Source organism: Salmo salar, chromosome ssa14, assembly GCF_905237065.1.
Source record: "Salmo salar chromosome ssa14, Ssal_v3.1, whole genome shotgun sequence".
Classification (NCBI taxonomy): Eukaryota; Metazoa; Chordata; class Actinopteri; order Salmoniformes; family Salmonidae; genus Salmo; species Salmo salar.
The window spans coordinates 18,920,440-18,945,360 of NC_059455.1; the positions used below are offsets into that span (position 1 = coordinate 18,920,440).

The window sequence follows — 24,921 nt, forward strand, 5'->3', positions numbered from 1 at the left end:
AGCCCATAGAGGTTAATGTGTTTGAGCCAGTCAGTTGTGTTGTGACAAGGTAAGGCTAGTATACAGAAGATGGTCTTTTACCAAATAGGGCTAAGTCCATTTATTTGATAAGAACAGCTCAAATAAGCAAAGAGAAATGACAGTCCATCATTACTTTAAGACATGAAGGTCAGTCAATGCGGAACATTTCATGAACTTTGATAGTTTCTTCAAGTGCAGTCGGAAAAACCATCAAGCGCTATGATGAAACCGGCCTCTTATGAGGACCGCCACAGGAAAGGAAGACCCAGAGTTACCTTTGCTGCAGAGGATAAGTTCATTAGAGTTACCAGCCTCAGAAATTGCAGCTCAAATAAATGCTTCACAGAGTTCAAGTAACAGACACATGTTCAGAGGAGACTGCGTGCATCAGGCCTTAATGTCGAATTGCTGCAAAGAAACCCCTCCTAAAGGACACCGATAAGAAAAAGAGACTTGCTTGGGCCAAGGAACACGAGCAATGGACATTAGACCAGTGGAAATCTGTCCTTTGGTCTGATTAGTGTGTCTTTGTGAGACGCAGAGTAGGTGAACGGATGATCTCCGCATGTGTGGTTCCCACCGTGAAGCATGGAGGAGGAGGTGTGACGGTGCTTTGCTGGTGACACTGTCTGTGTTTAATTTAGAATTCAAGGCACGCTTAACCAGCATGTTTACCACAGCCTTCTGCAGCGATACACCATCCCATCTGGTTTGCGCTTAGTGGGACTGTCATTTGTTTTTCAAAAGTACGATGACCCAACATACCTCCAGACTGTGTACGGGCTATTTGACCAATAAGGTAGAGTGATATAGTGCTGCATCAGACTGCCCTGACCTCCACAATCACCCAACCTCAACCCAATTGAGATGGTTTGGGAGGAGTTGGACCACATAGTTAAGGAAAAGCAGCCAACAAGTGCTCAGCATATGTGGGATGTCCTTTAAGAATGTTGGAAAAGCATACCAGGTGAAGCTGGTTGAGAGAATGCCAAGAGTGTGCAAAGCTGTCATCAAGGCAAAAGGTGGCTACTTTGAAGAATCTAAAATATATTGGTTACTACATGATTCCATATGTGTTATTTCACAGTTTTGATGTCTTAACTATTATTCTACAAAGAAAATAGTAAAAATAAAGAAAAACCCTTGAATGAATAGGTGTGTCCAAACTTTTGACTGGTACTGTATATGTCAACTTTTTATAGATTTGTTACATTTTCACAAAAGTAGTGCTATAATAGTGGACCAATAGAGCGCCTGTTGCACAGCCAAACATATTTTTCCAGCACCCCAATTGAAAATAACATTCATTAAAAGTACCCTGCACCACCAAACTTCTTCCCGTGGCGTTGCCCAAGGGGTGTACGTTTTGGTTTTTGTACTAACACAACACAGCTGATTCAAATGATAAAAGCTTGATGATTAGTTGATTATTTGAACGGTTAAAGGATGAGAGAGGGAGGGGTCTGACTGGATGGGTCCTTAAAAAAGGAGAGCAGGAAGCGGTAGAACTCAACTCACAAACAGAGCGCTGACATGACCAGACTGCAGGTGAGAGTTCAACATAGTACTGTATCGGATTTCATCCCAAATGGTGTCTTACTAGGTGTGCCATGCATCGGGGTTAGTTAGCTAGGGTGCTGTTTTGGGGAGAACCCAAGAGCATAGACTTCTCTACTTAAGTAGATGGTGACTATCAGATGCTTTCAATTCCCTATGTAGTGCCATTTGGAGTCAAACATTCCTGTGTGCCAGGCTAATCTACTGTATGTGGTGGAAGAGATGATAGCTGGTATTCCTCAGCCCTTCATTAGTTGAATGTGATAAGTGGACTTACTGGGGTGCTCGAGCAGAGGTTGGGGAAACAGATGGCTTCTCTCGTGTGTGTGTGTGTGTGTGTCAGGAGACTATCACCATGGCGATGTTGACCCTTCTACTGCTTCTCAGCGCTGCCTTTACACTGGGCGACATAATGACTGCGAACATAGCAAGTAAGAGTCAGCTTCACACTTTACATCACGAGTGTCGAACTCATTCCACAGAGTGCCTAGTATCTGCAGGTGGTTTACCTTTCAATGAAGACAACCAGGTGAGGGGAGTTCTAAATTGATCAATAGAGGGAGGCGCTAAAAGCTGTAGATACTCGGTGCTCTGTGGAATGAGTTTGTGCTTTACATCATTCGTTGTGTATATTTTGTTGTGGTATGACTGCTCTAAAAATGTTATTTATGATGCAAGGGGATTTGTATGTCTGTCAGTCTCGACTATCCTTTCAAGTCGGCTGCAATTTCGTAACACTCCCTGTCTTCTCCTTTCAGATGATTTGGTGAAATTTGCAGCAGACAAAAGAAACCCATGCCCCAGAGGCTGGTTCCAATTTAATTCACGCTGCTTCATGTTTGTCAAAACTGCAATGACATGGCCCAAAGCAGAGGTATAATGCTTACCCTCTACAATTGAAATGATCTGGCTCTTTTAGTTAAAGGGTCTTTGGCCTTATTTTAACAGGCGCCTCATGTAAAATATGCTGTAATTAATAATGTCTATAGGCTTTGCAATATTTGTGTGGAGTTGGGCCCTGTTGTCTATTAGAACCCACAGGGCATGGGTTAACTAATCTCTAAGAGCCTGTTAATAGAACATTAGTTCCGATGGCAATATTTGAGTCCAGAAGACAAATTCTCAGACTGGACAACTGACTAATACTTCCATTATGACATGTCTTTGTCTCTGTGTACTGCTTGCTCTAGCGCCACTGTCAGTTACTTGGAGAAAAACTGGAACCTGTGCGCAACACTGTAAAGTACCTTGGCGCAAACCTGGCATCTGTGCACAGCTATGAAGAGTTCCGATTTCTACAGGCGGTGGTGTTGATCAATACTGGCAGTTTCCCTCTTACCTGGATTGGCGGATATGATGCTGTTCAGGCAAAGGTGGAAAAGGTACCCAGTTGTCATAGTTGAGTAAAAGTGATAGGAGTGACTCCAGGGAAAGGTATACTATACCTGAACAGTTCAGCTTGAGGTCTTAGTATACTCATCAATATGTCATGTCCTAGGAATCCTGTTTTAAGACTAATGAAACAATCAGCTCAGAGTAGGTGTTAAGACACTGCTCAGACAACTCTGTGCCAAGAGTAATCAACTCGCCAGTTTCTCAGCTGGTGATGAGCACAGTTTGAGGTACAGCAGAGGAAAGATGGTGACAACGCTCATTGACATTTAGCAAGTAACGGGGGACACACACAATCGCAACACTTGTTCACACATGTGATTTATTAGCCTAGTGGTTATAAGTATTTAGGCATGTCATGTGACTAAGGCCTCGTGTGAAGTCATTGTCAAAAGTGAAAGAAATACTGTTGGATGTAGGTCTAGATTTGAGTTGATCATCTCGAAAGAATACTTGGATATTTCAACTCCAAAGCAATTGCCACAGATGATCCATTATATTGGCCTCTAACCATGTGTAGAGTCTGCAATGGAATGCAGTCGGGCAGATCAGGTGGGACCATTCTAGCCTATGAGAGAGCAGATTCCAGTGTGACAGGCACAACTCCGATATAAATGGTTTTCTCAGTTTCTGGCATGTCATGTGTGCTACTTGTATCAGTACTCGTAACAACCTAAGCATTACAAAACGTATATTTGCTCAAATAAGCCATTATATTTGTCGTCAATGAAATTCGACATCTTATTGACGGCCATACAAAAACCTTACCCGCTTGAGAAGGCAGATTTTGGCCGTAGTTATCCTTCTCGCTCTTCTCGACTCTTCCTCTTTGCTATGGCGCAGAAACAACTTACTAGGTGGCTTGTTCCATTTGAGACCTTGGGATTAAGGTTGTATCTGACATTTGTTAAGTTGATAGGTCGGTGTAGTTTTTAAGAAAGTGTCTATATAAAAAAGAACCTGGTTTGGAAGATCTTACAGATGTACAAAAAGAATGCCCATTGCAGTATCCACTGACACAGTGGGCTGGAGTGAGTACTATAGCATGGTATCAAAAGGCAACCTATTCCATATCGGTCTGGCCATGTTTTAAATCTGGAAGCCTTAATGGTGACCCGTCAGTTTGCGACATATAACAATTTTAGCTATTTTTTTATTTTGTTTTTAACCATGCTGCGCGACGCTGTTCAGCGACCAAAAATGATAATGGTGGCGCTGTTTCCCCCTAATGCAGATTCAGTCTTTAAACGGTTGTAGGCTGGGTTTTTTTTTCACCGGTCAAGGCTATGGAAATGCATTGGGATTTTTAGAAATGTGGTTGTAGTATCAACACTTATGGGTTTTCACCCCACAGTTCCAGTGTCAGTCTGCACGTTTTTGGTAGTGGTGGCTTTTACGGTTCTGGTGGTGGAGTAAAGACCATGAGTATGTTGGATTTTAGAAATTGTTCAGCAAGCACATCTGAGATCTCACTACTTCCCCACAGGACAGGCTATGGTTCTGGAGTGACGGCTCCAAATTTGATTACGAGAGCTGGGCTGAAGGGGAGCCGAATAACCACTATGGTGCCAGAGAGCCATGTATTCAGATGAACTTTGGAGGTACAGTAAGCCCATTATCATTCATCAAATTCAACTTTTTCAGAGTACGTTTAACAAATAAATGTGACTTACTTTTCTATTTCGTGTTTCCTCTTAAGCTGAAAACGGCTGGAACGATGAATCATGTGGGAAGAGCTATCCCTCCGTGTGCTCCATAAGAACCTGTTTAATCCTTCAAACTATCAATTGAAACCAAAAATGCTACGCCGGTGTCAGCATCCTAACTGCAAATGTTATGTAGTTATTGTTTCTTGTCAATAAAACAGGTGTCTGTATTTAATCTCATGAGTCGTAATTAAACATTGATTCACTTTGAAGATGGAGTCTGTTCAGTGGGCATTTCAATTCTTTGATATTGTTTCTTGAAGAATAGAATTCTCTTAGGACCCAAAAAGTAGTCTCACTGTCAACTGCGTTAATTTTCAGTAAACATGTTTAAATATACACTAAAATAACTCATCCTAGATCTGAATGAAATAATATTAAATACTTTTTTTCTTTACATAGTTGAATGTGCTGACAACAAAATGACACAAATAATCAATGGAAATCCACTTTATCAACCCATGGAGGTCTGGATTTGGAGTCACACTCAAAACTAAAGTGAAAAACCACACTACAGGCTGATCCAACTTTGTAATGTCCTTAAAACAAGTCAAAATGAGGCTCAGTAGTGTGTGTGGCCTCCACGTGCCTGTATGACCTCCCTACAACGCCTGGGCATGCTCCTGATGAGGTGGCGGATGGTTTCCTGAGGGATCTCCTCCCAGACCTGCACTAAAGCATCCGCCAACTCCTGGACAGTCTGGTGCAATGTGGCGTTGGTGGATGGAGCGAGACATGATGTGCTCAATTGGATTCAGGTCTGGGGATCGGCCGGGCCAGTCCATAGCATCTGCCTTCCTCTTGCAGGAACTGCTGACACACTCCAGCCACATGAGGTCTTGCATTAGGAGGAACCCAGGGCCAACCGCACCAGCATATGGTCTCACAAGGGGTCTGAGGATCTCATCTCGGTACCTAATGGCAGTCAGGCGAGCACATGGAGGGCTGTGCGACCCCCCCCCCAAAGAAATTCCACCCCACACCATGACTGACCCACCGCCAAACCAGTCATGCTGGAGGATGTTGCAGGCAGCAGAACGTTCTCCACGGGGTCTCCAGACACTGTCACATGTGCTCAGTGTCATTTTGCAGGGCTCTGGCAGTGCTCCTGCTCCTCCTTGCACAAAGGCGGAGGTAGCGGTCCTGCTGCTGGGTTGTTGCCCTCTTACAGCCTCCTCCACGTCTCCTGATCTACTGGCCTGTCTCCTGGTAGTGCCTCCATGCTCTGGACACTACGCTGACAGATACAGCAAACCTTCTTGCCACAGCTCGCATTGATGTGCCATCCTGGATGAGCTGCACTACCTGAGCCACTTGTGTGGGTTGTAGACTCAGTCTCATGCTACCACTAGAGTGAAAGCACCGCCAGCATTCAAAAGTGACCAAAACATCAGCCAGGAAGCATAGGAACTGAGGAGTGGTCTGTGGTCCCCACCTGCAGAACCACTCCTTTATTGGGGGTGTCTTGCTAATTGCCTATAATTTCCACCTGTTGTCTATTCCATTTGCACAACAGCATGTGAAATTTATTGTCAATCAGTGTTGCTTCCTAAGTGGACAGTTTGATTTCACAGAAGTGTGATTGACTTGGAGTTATATTGTGTTGTTTAAGTGTTCCCTTTATTTTTTTGAGCAGTGTATATGACCATAACAGACAGTATCTGGTGTGGCCACCAGCTGCATTAAGTACTGCAGTGCATCTCCTCATGGACTGCACCAGAGTTGCCAGTTCTTGCTGTGAGATGTTACCCCACTCTTCCACGAAGGCACCTGAAAGTTTCTGGACAATTCTGGGGCTATGGGAATGGCCCTAGCCCTCACCCGCCTATCAAAAAGGTCCCAGACGTGCTCAATGGGATTGAGATCCGGGCTCTTCGCTGAACACTGGCATTCCTGTCTTGCAGGAAATCATCCACAGAACTAGCAGTATGGCTGGTGGGGTTGTCATGTCAAGATGAGCCTGCAGGAAGGGTACCACATGATGGAGGAGGATGTCTTCCCTGTACTGCACAGCGTTGATTGCCTGCTATGACGACAACCTCAGTCCGACGATGCTGTGACACACCGCCCCAGACCATGGCGGACCCTCCACCTCCAAATCGCTCCAGAGTACAGGCCTCGGTGTAACGCTCATTCCTTAGACGATAAACGCGAATCCGACCATCACCCCTGGTGAGACAAATCCGCAACTAGTCAGTGAAGAGCTTTTTTTGTTTCTTTTCAGTCCTGTCTGGTCCAGCGAGGGTGGGTTTGTGCCCGTAGGTGATGTCTGGCGAGGACCTGCCTTACAACAGGCCTACAAGACCTCAGTCCAGCGTCTAGCGGACCGTTGGAGGGTTTGTGCCTTCCTAGTGTAGCTCGGGCAGTTGCCATCCTGTACCTGTCCCGCAGGTGTGATGTTCCGATCCTGTGCAGGTGTTACACGTGGTCTGCCACTGCGAGGTCGGTCCTGTCTCACTGCACGGACAATGCAAGTTATTGCCCTGACCACATCTGCAGTCCTCATGCCTCCTTGCAGCATGCTTAAGGCACGTTCACGCAGATGAGCAGGGACCCTGGGCATCTTTCTTTTGGTGTCTTTCAGAGTCAGTAGAAAGGCCTCTTTAGTGTCCTATGTTTTCATAACTGACCTTAATTGCCTACCATCTGTAAGCTGTTAGTGTCTTAATGACAGTTCCACAGGTGCATGTTCATTAACAAGTGTGGGAAAACTGTGTTTAAACCCTTTACAATGAAGATCTGTGAAGTTATTTGCATTTTTACGAATTATCTTTGAAAGATAGGGTCCTGAAAAAGGGATGTTTTTTTATTGTTGCTGAGTTTATCACTTCACAAACACTAACGTAAACGAATAGTGTGTATAGCTTTTAAAAGTTGAAAATTGTCAGAGCGCTGTCAGTGAATATTAGTGTTACATTTCCCTACCCCATCCGTTCCCTGTATACCAAGTAGTGGGGCAGCTGTTTGGTGGTTCGAATCGCAGAATGTAGCTTTTGCGTTTCCAAACTCTCGCTAGGTATAGACGTGAGTACAAGATATACTTATTAGAGCCAACTGGTTTCAACTGTTCTGCCTGCGGATATGGAACACGGACCTGTTCATCGGACGTGCTGTTTTCGACTCTCTCGACCTCCGTGCTCGGCTATGAAAAGCCAACTTACGTTTACTCCTGATGTGCTGACCTGTTGCACCCTCTACAACCACTGTGTATAAGCACTTTGTGAAATCTTCTGATGTAAAAAGGGCTTTAGAAATGCATTTCATATGGAATCGCATGATGCGCAGTGTGATGTGTTTATTCCCTCCGTGCACAGCTAGCTAGTATAATTGCATCACCATGATCATAGTAATGAAGTGAAGGTGATCACTTTACTAAGTGGGTGGAGGCAATACCCATTAGGGTCAGTAAGGGAAGAAAGAGGACGTGCTTAACTCAATTCCCTTCTGTAAACCATTAAAGGTGCTTGGAACCAAAAACAGATTGTTTTGTATGATACCCATCAAGGACGAGACTGGCGAGGCCACCTCCAAGGCGATGGTGGACATCTTCAACACCCACGGTCATCCTTGAGTGACCGAGGTCATGAACGCTGGAATGGTTTTAATTTCTTTTTACACATTTTTTTTCCATGGTACATATTTCAATATGTTACATTGTCAATAGATATCGCTTTCCTACCCCCTCCTCCAGGTTTTGTGACTGGACCAACCAGACCCTCAAGACTGCCATGGGCAAGTCCCTTGATTGGTACCAGGAAGGATGCGAGAACAACCTGAAGGTAAGTCTCTCTTTGCACACGACAGCAGCATCTAGGCCTCCACCGAGTACGGACGCGAGCCGGTGGATGTTTTCAAACCAGATCAGAACGCCTTTTGAGGACCACCTTCCTAGGAAATATAGTTGTATTTATTCCTGTTCTCAATCAAGGTGAGACTGAACATGGACGAGGCGCAGGAGAAACAGAAGGAGAGCTACCGGAGCAGAATCAAGAAGGGGACCAAGTGCTACGACGTCTGGGCAAATGACTTGGTTTGGAAGAAGGACGGAAGGAAGGAAGGCGAGACCTGAGAGAACCTCGCTGCTCTTTCGCTCCTAGCTGGGGTCACCATCTGTTAAAGTGAATATAAAAGATCTCACAACTATTTGCATACAAATGACCTGAAGCTACTTTTAGTTTCCCTAACACTGATATTTTTCCTCTGTCTTCCTAGGGTTACCTCGGTGGAAGCCAACAATCTTCCACAGTTGGACAGTCGACCACTGAAAGCCCTGACGCCCTACACTTCAGTGAAGCTCGATAGACAAAGTATGTAAAGTTTTGGTTGACATTTGAGAAAAGCAAGAAATTAATTTTAGGACCATCGACTGGCCGAGCCCCCCAGGAGGAATCCCATCTACCAGAACCAGTGAGTTTGGATCAGTTTGATTCTCTGTGCGGAGGGGGGACCATGGAGGCTATACCTTCCAAAAGTGTTGAGCAGTACATATCTCCCATTTCTAACACTACACCAATCCATTACATTTTCTCAGTGTAACCTGTGTGTTTGCTTGTTTCTGTGTCTGTCTCCTACCCTGCTCCTGTTCTCAAGAGAGCAGCAGTGCCTGGACTTTGCAGTCTCCCTCTTCAAGTCCCCCTTCTGAGACTGGCTGCCTGTTGAGAACAAGGGACAGGCAGAACCTCCCACCCACACACATCCACCTCCTCTATATTCCACGCACCAGAATTCAGTATTTTAGTCTGATTGTCGGTGTACAGAAAATAAATTCATGACACAACTGTACCAAAAACGATCAAAGTTTATGTATTAAAATATTGACAGGTTGGTTTTCACAGCTGTTTCACAAGGTGTTCATTATTGGAAGCTGTAAGGTATCCTTTGATGGTATTTATTTGTTCCAGATTATTCATTGTTGTATCCTAGGACCAACAAGAGATATATATTCAACCACAAGGGTGTATTTAATGAGCTATGTGATAGAGAGGAAAAATGAATCATAATAGAGGACTACTGAAATTATATTATTTCAGTGTAGATAAGGGCAGGTTAAAATAAAAACATGACAGCCAGACAAGCCAGTGACTGAATCAAGAGGATTTACATATTTGTGGAGTGGACATGGGCTTACTTTGTGATATTGTGTCAAGCAGAATACACGGTTTCTTTGACATTTCCTAAACGGAGCAACATTTAAGACATAAGGATTTCATGTTGTAATGTTGACGAGGTACCCAAAAAGTAGTTTGACTTAATCTTTCCATGTTATTAGCTAAACAAAGCTTGCTTAAACAGCGAAATTGTCGCGGAAATCAGCCATGTTTGCATAACGACGAAGAAAAGAACACAATTTAGGCTGTGATCTCCAAAATTCCAATGACTAGGTAATCACACCGTTGATATAGCAATGGACGCTAATAGTTGATCGAATCCTATTGCGACGCAGTGGGGGACAGTATTGGTTTTATTAGTCTCTCACTCAAAAATGGCTCTACGCCTTATGGCAAAATGATGAAACAATATGGCAGTCCCCGCACCACAATGTGCATTCTGTTGGGCAGGCACAAATAGGCTGACTGTGCGCACAGAAAAAAGTGTGTGGGACTTTCCCTTAATCAGATTTTAGTTTCCAAATAATTCATTAGTGCAGCAATTTCATTAATGTATTAGTTTGGATCAAAGAGTAATTCCACGAGCCAAGCTGTTTCAAAATGTTCAGCACCGCATGACGTTTCACAGTTCAGCACCAGGATGTGGATAGCACACATGACATCAATGCCATAACCTCACACTTGGTTTTGCAGGATCCTCCAATGTGCAAAGAAAACTACCCAAATGAATTTCCCAAAATGAATCTGGTACTTATGTTTGTGTGATGTAACAATTGGTTCATTCATTCTCAAAGGGTACATGGTAACAAGGCTTGTTGATGCTCATACACATGCTCTGCTAAGACCCGTTCAAGCCAGTGTCAAAAAGCCTCAACCTTTTCCAAAAGCAAATTCCGTCATCTCCTACATGCCAAACGGCCAACAGGCTTACATGGGCTTTTAGCAGTTATTGTTGGGGTTCTTATAATGGGGTAGACTCTGGTAGAGAGAGAGAGATGCACTAGCAATGCTACTGGTCGATGTTTGAAAAAAATACAGGAGCAGGGTAGGAACGAGCTTAACAGAAATTGCTATTCATGCAGGTGATATCCAGGGATATAGAAGCGTCAAAATATCAGCTGCATTTCAACTGTATTTTGACTGCATTTTTGCTGTGAACCGTAACAGTGATAGCCTTGGCAGAACAGCATAAACAGATCTGGGAGTGTGGCTTTCAGTTAGTTCTTTTTGGCAACCCATCCCATGAGAGTGAATGTCTCGCCAATTCATCTGTTCTGTTATACTTAATCAAAATCTGACTAACCCAGTGCACTGCCTGCTATGAATTCTATCTGATGGTGTTTGCATGTTTAGGTAAAAATACAAATAATGTCCCCATTTGGAACACTGACAAGTAAAGAGCATACATATATAGTACCAGACAAAAGTTTAGACACACCTACTCATTCCAGGGTTTTTCTTTATTTGTACTATTTTCTACGTTGTAGAATAATAATGATGACATCAAAACTATGAAATAACACATATGGAATCATGTAGTAACCTAAAAAAGTGTTAAATCTATTTCTATTTGAGATTCTTCAAAGTAGCCACCCTTTGCCTTGATGACAGCTTTGCACACTCTTGGTATTCTCTTATCCAGCTTCATGAGGTAGTCACCTGGAATTCATTTCAGTTAACAGGTGTGCCTTGTTTAAAGTGAATTTGTGGAATTTCTTTCCTTCTTAACCTGTTAGGGCTAGGGGGCAGTATTTGCACGGCTGGATAAAAAAAATCTACCCGATTTAATCTGGTTACTAATCCTACCCAGTAACTAGAATATGCATATACTTATTATATATGGATAGAAAACACTCTAAAGTTTCTAAAACTGTTTGAATGGTGTCTGTGAGTATAACAGAACTCATTTGGCAGGCAAAACCCTGAGACATTTTCTGACAGGAAGTGGATACCTGATGTGTTGTATTACCTTTAAACCTATGCCATTGAAAAACACAGGGGCTGAGGAATATTTTGGCACTTCCTATTGCTTCCACTAGATGTCACCAGCCTTTACAAAGTGTTTTGAGTCTTCTGGAGGGAGATCTGACCGAACAAGAGCCATGGAACGATGATGGCCCATTAGACACCTGGCGCGCGAGTTCATGTTGGGTACCCTCGTTCCAATACGTTATAAAAGAGTATGTCCACCTTGAATATTATTCATGTTCTGGTTAAAAAAGGCCCTAATGATTTATGCTATACAACGTTTGACATGTTTGAACGAACGTAAATATATTTTTTCCCCTCGTTCATGAAGTGAAGTCCGGCGGGCTTAGATCATGTGCTAACAAGACGGAGATTTTTGGACATAAATGATGAGCTTTTTTGAACAAAACTACATTCGTTATGGACCTGTGATACCTGGAAGTGACATCTGATGAAGAGAATCAAAGGTAATGGATTATTTACATAGTATTTTCGATTTTAGATCTCCCCAACATGACGACTAGTCTGTATCGCAACGCGTATTTTTCTGGGCGCAGTGCTCAGATTATTGCAAAGTGTGATTTCCCAGTAAGGTTATTTTTAAATCTGGCAAGTTGATGGCGTTCAAGAGATGTAAATCTATAATTCTTTAAATGACAATATAATATTTTACCAATGTTTTCTAATTTTAATTATTTAATTTGTGATGCTGACTTGACTGCCGGTTATTGGAGGGAAACGATTTCCTCAACATCAATGCCATAGTAAAACGCTGTTTTTGGATATAAATATGAACTTGATAGAACTAAAAATGCATGCATTGTCTAACATAATGTCCTAGGAGTGTCATCTGATGGAGATTGTAAAAGGTTAGTGCATCATTTTAGCTGGTTTTATGGTTTTGGTGACCCTGTCTTTGAATTGACAAAACATTACACACAACTCTTGTGAATGTACTGTCCTAACATACTCTAAATTTATGCTTTCGCCGTAAAACCTTTTTGAAATCGTAAAACGTGGTTAGATTAAGGAGATGTTTATCTTTCAAAGGGTGTAAAATAGTTGTATGTTTGAAAAATGTGAATTTTGACATTTATTTGGATTCAAATTTGCCGCTCTTGAAATGCACCTGCTGTTGATGGAGTGCACCACGGGGGGGACGCCTGCGTCCCACCTAGCCCATAGAGGTTAATGTGTTTGAGCCAGTCAGTTGTGTTGTGACAAGGTAAGGCTAGTATACAGAAGATGGTCTTTTACCAAATAGGGCTAAGTCCATTTATTTGATAAGAACAGCTCAAATAAGCAAAGAGAAATGACAGTCCATCATTACTTTAAGACATGAAGGTCAGTCAATGCGGAACATTTCATGAACTTTGATAGTTTCTTCAAGTGCAGTCGGAAAAACCATCAAGCGCTATGATGAAACCGGCCTCTTATGAGGACCGCCACAGGAAAGGAAGACCCAGAGTTACCTTTGCTGCAGAGGATAAGTTCATTAGAGTTACCAGCCTCAGAAATTGCAGCTCAAATAAATGCTTCACAGAGTTCAAGTAACAGACACATGTTCAGAGGAGACTGCGTGCATCAGGCCTTAATGTCGAATTGCTGCAAAGAAACCCCTCCTAAAGGACACCGATAAGAAAAAGAGACTTGCTTGGGCCAAGGAACACGAGCAATGGACATTAGACCAGTGGAAATCTGTCCTTTGGTCTGATTAGTGTGTCTTTGTGAGACGCAGAGTAGGTGAACGGATGATCTCCGCATGTGTGGTTCCCACCGTGAAGCATGGAGGAGGAGGTGTGACGGTGCTTTGCTGGTGACACTGTCTGTGTTTAATTTAGAATTCAAGGCACGCTTAACCAGCATGTTTACCACAGCCTTCTGCAGCGATACACCATCCCATCTGGTTTGCGCTTAGTGGGACTGTCATTTGTTTTTCAAAAGTACGATGACCCAACATACCTCCAGACTGTGTACGGGCTATTTGACCAATAAGGTAGAGTGATATAGTGCTGCATCAGACTGCCCTGACCTCCACAATCACCCAACCTCAACCCAATTGAGATGGTTTGGGAGGAGTTGGACCACATAGTTAAGGAAAAGCAGCCAACAAGTGCTCAGCATATGTGGGATGTCCTTTAAGAATGTTGGAAAAGCATACCAGGTGAAGCTGGTTGAGAGAATGCCAAGAGTGTGCAAAGCTGTCATCAAGGCAAAAGGTGGCTACTTTGAAGAATCTAAAATATATTGGTTACTACATGATTCCATATGTGTTATTTCACAGTTTTGATGTCTTAACTATTATTCTACAAAGAAAATAGTAAAAATAAAGAAAAACCCTTGAATGAATAGGTGTGTCCAAACTTTTGACTGGTACTGTATATGTCAACTTTTTATAGATTTGTTACATTTTCACAAAAGTAGTGCTATAATAGTGGACCAATAGAGCGCCTGTTGCACAGCCAAACATATTTTTCCAGCACCCCAATTGAAAATAACATTCATTAAAAGTACCCTGCACCACCAAACTTCTTCCCGTGGCGTTGCCCAAGGGGTGTACGTTTTGGTTTTTGTACTAACACAACACAGCTGATTCAAATGATAAAAGCTTGATGATTAGTTGATTATTTGAACGGTTAAAGGATGAGAGAGGGAGGGGTCTGACTGGATGGGTCCTTAAAAAAGGAGAGCAGGAAGCGGTAGAACTCAACTCACAAACAGAGCGCTGACATGACCAGACTGCAGGTGAGAGTTCAACATAGTACTGTATCGGATTTCATCCCAAATGGTGTCTTACTAGGTGTGCCATGCATCGGGGTTAGTTAGCTAGGGTGCTGTTTTGGGGAGAACCCAAGAGCATAGACTTCTCTACTTAAGTAGATGGTGACTATCAGATGCTTTCAATTCCCTATGTAGTGCCATTTGGAGTCAAACATTCCTGTGTGCCAGGCTAATCTACTGTATGTGGTGGAAGAGATGATAGCTGGTATTCCTCAGCCCTTCATTAGTTGAATGTGATAAGTGGACTTACTGGGGTGCTCGAGCAGAGGTTGGGGAAACAGATGGCTTCTCTCGTGTGTGTGTGTGTGTGTCAGGAGACTATCACCATGGCGATGTTGACCCTTCTACTGCTTCTCAGCGCTGCCTTTACACTGGGCGACATAATGACTGCGAACATAGCAAGTAAGAGTCAGCTTCACACTTTACATCACGAGTGTCGAACTCATTCCACAGAGTGCCTAGTATCTGCAGGTGGTTTACCTTTCAATGAAGACAACCAGGTGAGGGGAGTTCTAAATTGATCAATAGAGGGAGGCGCTAAAACCTGTAGATACTAGGTGCTCTGTGGAATGAGTTTGTGCTTTACATCATTCGTTGTGTATATTTTGTTGTGGTATGACTGCTCTAAAAATGTTATTTATGATGCAAGGGGATTTGTATGTCTGTCAGTCTCGACTATCCTTTCAAGTCGGCTGCAATTTCGTAACACTCCCTGTCTTCTCCTTTCAGATGATTTGGTGAAATTTGCAGCAGACAAAAGAAACCCATGCCCCAGAGGCTGGTTCCAATTTAATTCACGCTGCTTCATGTTTGTCAAAACTGCAATGACATGGCCCAAAGCAGAGGTATAATGCTTACCCTCTACAATTGAAATGATCTGGCTCTTTTAGTTAAAGGGTCTTTGGCCTTATTTTAACAGGCGCCTCATGTAAAATATGCTGTAATTAATAATGTCTATAGGCTTTGCAATATTTGTGTGGAGTTGGGCCCTGTTGTCTATTAGAACCCACAGGGCATGGGTTAACTAATCTCTAAGAGCCTGTTAATAGAACATTAGTTCCGATGGCAATATTTGAGTCCAGAAGACAAATTCTCAGACTGGACAACTGACTAATACTTCCATTATGACATGTCTTTGTCTCTGTGTACTGCTTGCTCTAGCGCCACTGTCAGTTACTTGGAGAAAAACTGGAACCTGTGCGCAACACTGTAAAGTACCTTGGCGCAAACCTGGCATCTGTGCACAGCTATGAAGAGTTCCGATTTCTACAGGCGGTGGTGTTGATCAATACTGGCAGTTTCCCTCTTACCTGGATTGGCGGATATGATGCTGTTCAGGCAAAGGTGGAAAAGGTACCCAGTTGTCATAGTTGAGTAAAAGTGATAGGAGTGACTCCAGGGAAAGGTATACTATACCTGAACAGTTCAGCTTGAGGTCTTAGTATACTCATCAATATGTCATGTCCTAGGAATCCTGTTTTAAGACTAATGAAACAATCAGCTCAGAGTAGGTGTTAAGACACTGCTCAGACAACTCTGTGCCAAGAGTAATCAACTCGCCAGTTTCTCAGCTGGTGATGAGCACAGTTTGAGGTACAGCAGAGGAAAGATGGTGACAACGCTCATTGACATTTAGCAAGTAACGGGGGACACACACAATCGCAACACTTGTTCACACATGTGATTTATTAGCCTAGTGGTTATAAGTATTTAGGCATGTCATGTGACTAAGGCCTCGTGTGAAGTCATTGTCAAAAGTGAAAGAAATACTGTTGGATGTAGGTCTAGATTTGAGTTGATCATCTCGAAAGAATACTTGGATATTTCAACTCCAAAGCAATTGCCACAGATGATCCATTATATTGGCCTCTAACCATGTGTAGAGTCTGCAATGGAATGCAGTCGGGCAGATCAGGTGGGACCATTCTAGCCTATGAGAGAGCAGATTCCAGTGTGACAGGCACAACTCCGATATAAATGGTTTTCTCAGTTTCTGGCATGTCATGTGTGCTACTTGTATCAGTACTCGTAACAACCTAAGCATTACAAAACGTATATTTGCTCAAATAAGCCATTATATTTGTCGTCAATGAAATTCGACATCTTATTGACGGCCATACAAAAACCTTACCCGCTTGAGAAGGCAGATTTTGGCCGTAGTTATCCTTCTCGCTCTTCTCGACTCTTCCTCTTTGCTATGGCGCAGAAACAACTTACTAGGTGGCTTGTTCCATTTGAGACCTTGGGATTAAGGTTGTATCTGACATTTGTTAAGTTGATAGGTCGGTGTAGTTTTTAAGAAAGTGTCTATATAAAAAAGAACCTGGTTTGGAAGATCTTACAGATGTACAAAAAGAATGCCCATTGCAGTATCCACTGACACAGTGGGCTGGAGTGAGTACTATAGCATGGTATCAAAAGGCAACCTATTCCATATCGGTCTGGCCATGTTTTAAATCTGGAAGCCTTAATGGTGACCCGTCAGTTTGCGACATATAACAATTTTAGCTATTTTTTATTTTGTTTTTAACCATGCTGCGCGACGCTGTTCAGCGACCAAAAATGATAATGGTGGCGCTGTTTCCCCCCTAATGCAGATTCAGTCTTTAAACGGTTGTAGGCTGGGTTTTTTTTTCACCGGTCAAGGCTATGGAAATGCATTGGGATTTTTAGAAATGTGGTTGTAGTATCAACACTTATGGGTTTTCACCCCACAGTTCCAGTGTCAGTCTGCACGTTTTTGGTAGTGGTGGCTTTTACGGTTCTGGTGGTGGAGTAAAGACCATGAGTATGTTGGATTTTAGAAATTGTTCAGCAAGCACATCTGAGATCTCACTACTTCCCCACAGGACAGGCTATGGTTCTGGAGTGACGGCTCCAAATTTGATTACGAGAGCTGGGCTGAAGGGGAGCCGAATAACCACTATGGTGCCAGAGAGCCATGTATTCAGATGAACTTTGGAGGTACAGTAAGCCCATTATCATTCATCAAATTCAACTTTTTCAGAGTACGTTTAACAAATAAATGTGACTTACTTTTCTATTTCGTGTTTCCTCTTAAGCTGAAAACGGCTGGAACGATGAATCATGTGGGAAGAGCTATCCCTCCGTGTGCTCCATAAGAACCTGTTTAATCCTTCAAACTATCAATTGAAACCAAAAATGCTACGCCGGTGTCAGCATCCTAACTGCAAATGTTATGTAGTTATTGTTTCTTGTCAATAAAACAGGTGTCTGTATTTAATCTCATGAGTCGTAATTAAACATTGATTCACTTTGAAGATGGAGTCTGTTCAGTGGGCATTTCAATTCTTTGATATTGTTTCTTGAAGAATAGAATTCTCTTAGGACCCAAAAAGTAGTCTCACTGTCAACTGCGTTAATTTTCAGTAAACATGTTTAAATATACACTAAAATAACTCATCCTAGATCTGAATGAAATAATATTAAATACTTTTTTTCTTTACATAGTTGAATGTGCTGACAACAAAATGACACAAATAATCAATGGAAATCCACTTTATCAACCCATGGAGGTCTGGATTTGGAGTCACACTCAAAACTAAAGTGAAAAACCACACTACAGGCTGATCCAACTTTGTAATGTCCTTAAAACAAGTCAAAATGAGGCTCAGTAGTGTGTGTGGCCTCCACGTGCCTGTATGACCTCCCTACAACGCCTGGGCATGCTCCTGATGAGGTGGCGGATGGTTTCCTGAGGGATCTCCTCCCAGACCTGCACTAAAGCATCCGCCAACTCCTGGACAGTCTGGTGCAATGTGGCGTTGGTGGATGGAGCGAGACATGATGTGCTCAATTGGATTCAGGTCTGGGGATCGGCCGGGCCAGTCCATAGCATCTGCCTTCCTCTTGCAGGAACTGCTGACACACTCCAGCCACATGAGGTCTTGCATTAGGAGGAACCCAGGGCCAACCGCACCAGCATATGGTCTCACAAGGGGTCTGAGGATCTCATCTCGGTACCTAATGGCAGTCAGGCGAGCACATGGAGGGCTGTGCGACCCCCCCCCCAAAGAAATTCCACCCCACACCATGACTGACCCACCGCCAAACCAGTCATGCTGGAGGATGTTGCAGGCAGCAGAACGTTCTCCACGGGGTCTCCAGACACTGTCACATGTGCTCAGTGTCATTTTGCAGGGCTCTGGCAGTGCTCCTGCTCCTCCTTGCACAAAGGCGGAGGTAGCGGTCCTGCTGCTGGGTTGTTGCCCTCTTACAGCCTCCTCCACGTCTCCTGATCTACTGGCCTGTCTCCTGGTAGTGCCTCCATGCTCTGGACACTACGCTGACAGATACAGCAAACCTTCTTGCCACAGCTCGCATTGATGTGCCATCCTGGATGAGCTGCACTACCTGAGCCACTTGTGTGGGTTGTAGACTCAGTCTCATGCTACCACTAGAGTGAAAGCACCGCCAGCATTCAAAAGTGACCAAAACATCAGCCAGGAAGCATAGGAACTGAGGAGTGGTCTGTGGTCCCCACCTGCAGAACCACTCCTTTATTGGGGGTGTCTTGCTAATTGCCTATAATTTCCACCTGTTGTCTATTCCATTTGCACAACAGCATGTGAAATTTATTGTCAATCAGTGTTGCTTCCTAAGTGGACAGTTTGATTTCACAGAAGTGTGATTGACTTGGAGTTATATTGTGTTGTTTAAGTGTTCCCTTTATTTTTTTGAGCAGTGTATATGACCATAACAGACAGTATCTGGTGTGGCCACCAGCTGCATTAAGTACTGCAGTGCATCTCCTCATGGACTGCACCAGAGTTGCCAGTTCTTGCTGTGAGATGTTACCCCACTCTTCCACGAAGGCACCTGAAAGTTTCTGGACAATTCTGGGGCTATGGGAATGGCCCTAGCCCTCACCCGCCTATCAAAAAGGTCCCAGACGTGCTCAATGGGATTGAGATCCGGGCTCTTCGCTGAACACTGGCATTCCTGTCTTGCAGGAAATCATCCACAGAACTAGCAGTATGGCTGGTGGGGTTGTCATGTCAAGATGAGCCTGCAGGAAGGGTACCACATGATGGAGGAGGATGTCTTCCCTGTACTGCACAGCGTTGATTGCCTGCTATGACGACAACCTCAGTCCGACGATGCTGTGACACACCGCCCCAGACCATGGCGGACCCTCCACCTCCAAATCGCTCCAGAGTACAGGCCTCGGTGTAACGCTCATTCCTTAGACGATAAACGCGAATCCGACCATCACCCCTGGTGAGACAAATCCGCAACTAGTCAGTGAAGAGCTTTTTTTGTTTCTTTTCAGTCCTGTCTGGTCCAGCGAGGGTGGGTTTGTGCCCGTAGGTGATGTCTGGCGAGGACCTGCCTTACAACAGGCCTACAAGACCTCAGTCCAGCGTCTAGCGGACCGTTGGAGGGTTTGTGCCTTCCTAGTGTAGCTCGGGCAGTTGCCATCCTGTACCTGTCCCGCAGGTGTGATGTTCCGATCCTGTGCAGGTGTTACACGTGGTCTGCCACTGCGAGGTCGGTCCTGTCTCACTGCACGGACAATGCAAGTTATTGCCCTGACCACATCTGCAGTCCTCATGCCTCCTTGCAGCATGCTTAAGGCACGTTCACGCAGATGAGCAGGGACCCTGGGCATCTTTCTTTTGGTGTCTTTCAGAGTCAGTAGAAAGGCCTCTTTAGTGTCCTATGTTTTCATAACTGACCTTAATTGCCTACCATCTGTAAGCTGTTAGTGTCTTAATGACAGTTCCACAGGTGCATGTTCATTAACAAGTGTGGGAAAACTGTGTTTAAACCCTTTACAATGAAGATCTGTGAAGTTATTTGCATTTTTACGAATTATCTTTGAAAGATAGGGTCCTGAAAAAGGGATGTTTTTTTTATTGTTGCTGAGTTTATCACTTCACAAACACTAACGTAAACGAATAGTGTGTATAGCTTTTAAAAGTTGAAAATTGTCAGAGCGCTGTCAGTGAATATTAGTGTTACATTTCCCTACCCCATCCGTTCCCTGTATACCAAGTAGTGGGGCAGCTGTTTGGTGGTTCGAATCGCAGAATGTAGCTTTTGCGTTTCCAAACTCTCGCTAGGTATAGACGTGAGTACAAGATATACTTATTAGAGCCAACTGGTTTCAACTGTTCTGCCTGCGGATATGGAACACGGACCTGTTCATCGGACGTGCTGTTTTCGACTCTCTCGACCTCCGTGCTCGGCTATGAAAAGCCAACTTACGTTTACTCCTGATGTGCTGACCTGTTGCACCCTCTACAACCACTGTGTATAAGCACTTTGTGAAATCTTCTGATGTAAAAAGGGCTTTAGAAATGCATTTCATATGGAATCGCATGATGCGCAGTGTGATGTGTTTATTCCCTCCGTGCACAGCTAGCTAGTATAATTGCATCACCATGATCATAGTAATGAAGTGAAGGTGATCACTTTACTAAGTGGGTGGAGGCAATACCCATTAGGGTCAGTAAGGGAAGAAAGAGGACGTGCTTAACTCAATTCCCTTCTGTAAACCATTAAAGGTGCTTGGAACCAAAAACAGATTGTTTTGTATGATACCCATCAAGGACGAGACTGGCGAGGCCACCTCCAAGGCGATGGTGGACATCTTCAACACCCACGGTCATCCTTGAGTGACCGAGGTCATGAACGCTGGAATGGTTTTAATTTCTTTTTACACATTTTTTTTCCATGGTACATATTTCAATATGTTACATTGTCAATAGATATCGCTTTCCTACCCCCTCCTCCAGGTTTTGTGACTGGACCAACCAGACCCTCAAGACTGCCATGGGCAAGTCCCTTGATTGGTACCAGGAAGGATGCGAGAACAACCTGAAGGTAAGTCTCTCTTTGCACACGACAGCAGCATCTAGGCCTCCACCGAGTACGGACGCGAGCCGGTGGATGTTTTCAAACCAGATCAGAACGCCTTTTGAGGACCACCTTCCTAGGAAATATAGTTGTATTTATTCCTGTTCTCAATCAAGGTGAGACTGAACATGGACGAGGCGCAGGAGAAACAGAAGGAGAGCTACCGGAGCAGAATCAAGAAGGGGACCAAGTGCTACGACGTCTGGGCAAATGACTTGGTTTGGAAGAAGGACGGAAGGAAGGAAGGCGAGACCTGAGAGAACCTCGCTGCTCTTTCGCTCCTAGCTGGGGTCACCATCTGTTAAAGTGAATATAAAAGATCTCACAACTATTTGCATACAAATGACCTGAAGCTACTTTTAGTTTCCCTAACACTGATATTTTTCCTCTGTCTTCCTAGGGTTACCTCGGTGGAAGCCAACAATCTTCCACAGTTGGACAGTCGACCACTGAAAGCCCTGACGCCCTACACTTCAGTGAAGCTCGATAGACAAAGTATGTAAAGTTTTGGTTGACATTTGAGAAAAGCAAGAAATTAATTTTAGGACCATCGACTGGCCGAGCCCCCCAGGAGGAATCCCATCTACCAGAACCAGTGAGTTTGGATCAGTTTGATTCTCTGTGCGGAGGGGGGACCATGGAGGCTATACCTTCCAAAAGTGTTGAGCAGTACATATCTCCCATTTCTAACACTACACCAATCCATTACATTTTCTCAGTGTAACCTGTGTGTTTGCTTGTTTCTGTGTCTGTCTCCTACCCTGCTCCTGTTCTCAAGAGAGCAGCAGTGCCTGGACTTTGCAGTCTCCCTCTTCAAGTCCCCCTTCTGAGACTGGCTGCCTGTTGAGAACAAGGGACAGGCAGAACCTCCCACCCACACACATCCACCTCCTCTATATTCCACGCACCAGAATTCAGTATTTTAGTCTGATTGTCGGTGTACAGAAAATAAATTCATGACACAACTGTACCAAAAACGATCAAAGTTTATGTATTAAAATATTGACAGGTTGGTTTTCACAGCTGTTTCACAAGGTGTTCATTATTGGAAGCTGTAAGGTATCCTTTGATGGTATTTATTTGTTCCAGATTATTCATTGTTGTATCCTAGGACCAACAAGAGATATATATTCAACCACAAGGGTGTATTTAATGAGCTATGTGATAGAGAGGAAAAATGAATCATAATAGAGGACTACTGAAATTATATTATTTCAGTGTAGATAAGGGCAGGTTAAAATAAAAACATGACAGCCAGACAAGCCAGTGACTGAATCAAGAGGATTTACATATTTGTGGAGTGGACATGGGCTTACTTTGTGATATTGTGTCAAGCAGAATACACGGTTTCTTTGACATTTCCTAAACGGAGCAACATTTAAGACATAAGGATTTCATGTTGTAATGTTGACGAGGTACCCAAAAAGTAGTTTGACTTAATCTTTCCATGTTATTAGCTAAACAAAGCTTGCTTAAACAGCGAAATTGTCGCGGAAATCAGCCATGTTTGCATAACGACGAAGAAAAGAACACAATTTAGGCTGTGATCTCCAAAATTCCAATGACTAGGTAATCACACCGTTGATATAGCAATGGACGCTAATAGTTGATCGAATCCTATTGCGACGCAGTGGGGGACAGTATTGGTTTTATTAGTCTCTCACTCAAAAATGGCTCTACGCCTTATGGCAAAATGATGAAACAATATGGCAGTCCCCGCACCACAATGTGCATTCTGTTGGGCAGGCACAAATAGGCTGACTGTGCGCACAGAAAAAAGTGTGTGGGACTTTCCCTTAATCAGATTTTAGTTTCCAAATAATTCATTAGTGCAGCAATTTCATTAATGTATTAGTTTGGATCAAAGAGTAATTCCACGAGCCAAGCTGTTTCAAAATGTTCAGCACCGCATGACGTTTCACAGTTCAGCACCAGGATGTGGATAGCACACATGACATCAATGCCATAACCTCACACTTGGTTTTGCAGGATCCTCCAATGTGCAAAGAAAACTACCCAAATGAATTTCCCAAAATGAATCTGGTACTTATGTTTGTGTGATGTAACAATTGGTTCATTCATTCTCAAAGGGTACATGGTAACAAGGCTTGTTGATGCTCATACACATGCTCTGCTAAGACCCGTTCAAGCCAGTGTCAAAAAGCCTCAACCTTTTCCAAAAGCAAATTCCGTCATCTCCTACATGCCAAACGGCCAACAGGCTTACATGGGCTTTTAGCAGTTATTGTTGGGGTTCTTATAATGGGGTAGACTCTGGTAGAGAGAGAGAGATGCACTAGCAATGCTACTGGTCGATGTTTGAAAAAAATACAGGAGCAGGGTAGGAACGAGCTTAACAGAAATTGCTATTCATGCAGGTGATATCCAGGGATATAGAAGCGTCAAAATATCAGCTGCATTTCAACTGTATTTTGACTGCATTTTTGCTGTGAACCGTAACAGTGATAGCCTTGGCAGAACAGCATAAACAGATCTGGGAGTGTGGCTTTCAGTTAGTTCTTTTTGGCAACCCATCCCATGAGAGTGAATGTCTCGCCAATTCATCTGTTCTGTTATACTTAATCAAAATCTGACTAACCCAGTGCACTGCCTGCTATGAATTCTATCTGATGGTGTTTGCATGTTTAGGTAAAAATACAAATAATGTCCCCATTTGGAACACTGACAAGTAAAGAGCATACATATATAGTACCAGACAAAAGTTTAGACACACCTACTCATTCCAGGGTTTTTCTTTATTTGTACTATTTTCTACGTTGTAGAATAATAATGATGACATCAAAACTATGAAATAACACATATGGAATCATGTAGTAACCTAAAAAAGTGTTAAATCTATTTCTATTTGAGATTCTTCAAAGTAGCCACCCTTTGCCTTGATGACAGCTTTGCACACTCTTGGTATTCTCTTATCCAGCTTCATGAGGTAGTCACCTGGAATTCATTTCAGTTAACAGGTGTGCCTTGTTTAAAGTGAATTTGTGGAATTTCTTTCCTTCTTAACCTGTTAGGGCTAGGGGGGCAGTATTTGCACGGCTGGATAAAAAAATCTACCCGATTTAATCTGGTTACTAATCCTACCCAGTAACTAGAATATGCATATACTTATTATATATGGATAGAAAACACTCTAAAGTTTCTAAAACTGTTTGAATGGTGTCTGTGAGTATAACAGAACTCATTTGGCAGGCAAAACCCTGAGACATTTTCTGACAGGAAGTGGATACCTGATGTGTTGTATTACCTTTAAACCTATGCCATTGAAAAACACAGGGGCTGAGGAATATTTTGGCACTTCCTATTGCTTCCACTAGATGTCACCAGCCTTTACAAAGTGTTTTGAGTCTTCTGGAGGGAGATCTGACCGAACAAGAGCCATGGAACGATGATGGCCCATTAGACACCTGGCGCGCGAGTTCATGTTGGGTACCCTCGTTCCAATACGTTATAAAAGAGTATGTCCACCTTGAATATTATTCATGTTC

General features: G+C 43.4%; 2 protein-coding genes across 4 annotated transcripts; both read left to right on the top strand.

Annotated features, from left to right (window-relative positions):
* Nucleotides 1-1,458: 1,458 nt before the first annotated feature.
* Nucleotides 1,459-4,888, top strand: LOC106600285 (ladderlectin-like). 2 transcript variants are annotated; one of them, XM_045694017.1, is made up of 6 exons: nucleotides 1,459-1,569; nucleotides 1,922-2,009; nucleotides 2,337-2,452; nucleotides 2,769-2,960; nucleotides 4,457-4,571; nucleotides 4,670-4,888. In XM_045694017.1, exons 1-6 carry the CDS (start codon nucleotides 1,555-1,557, stop codon nucleotides 4,759-4,761), a joined length of 618 nt encoding a protein of 205 aa, XP_045549973.1. In that variant the 5' UTR covers nucleotides 1,459-1,554; the 3' UTR covers nucleotides 4,762-4,888. The 2 variants fall into 2 exon arrangements, with proteins under 2 accessions (XP_045549973.1, XP_045549974.1); XM_045694018.1 differs by having other exon boundaries at nucleotides 1,465-1,569; nucleotides 1,925-2,009.
* A 9,498-nt stretch (nucleotides 4,889-14,386) lies between these two features.
* Nucleotides 14,387-17,814, top strand: LOC106598100 (ladderlectin-like). 2 transcript variants are annotated; one of them, XM_045694019.1, is made up of 6 exons: nucleotides 14,387-14,497; nucleotides 14,848-14,935; nucleotides 15,263-15,378; nucleotides 15,695-15,886; nucleotides 17,383-17,497; nucleotides 17,596-17,814. In XM_045694019.1, the coding sequence occupies exons 1-6, from the start codon at nucleotides 14,483-14,485 to the stop codon at nucleotides 17,685-17,687; spliced, it is 618 nt and encodes a 205-aa protein (XP_045549975.1). In that variant the 5' UTR covers nucleotides 14,387-14,482; the 3' UTR covers nucleotides 17,688-17,814. The 2 variants fall into 2 exon arrangements, with proteins under 2 accessions (XP_045549975.1, XP_045549976.1); XM_045694020.1 differs by having other exon boundaries at nucleotides 14,393-14,497; nucleotides 14,851-14,935.
* The last annotated feature ends 7,107 nt before the right edge of the window (nucleotides 17,815-24,921 follow it).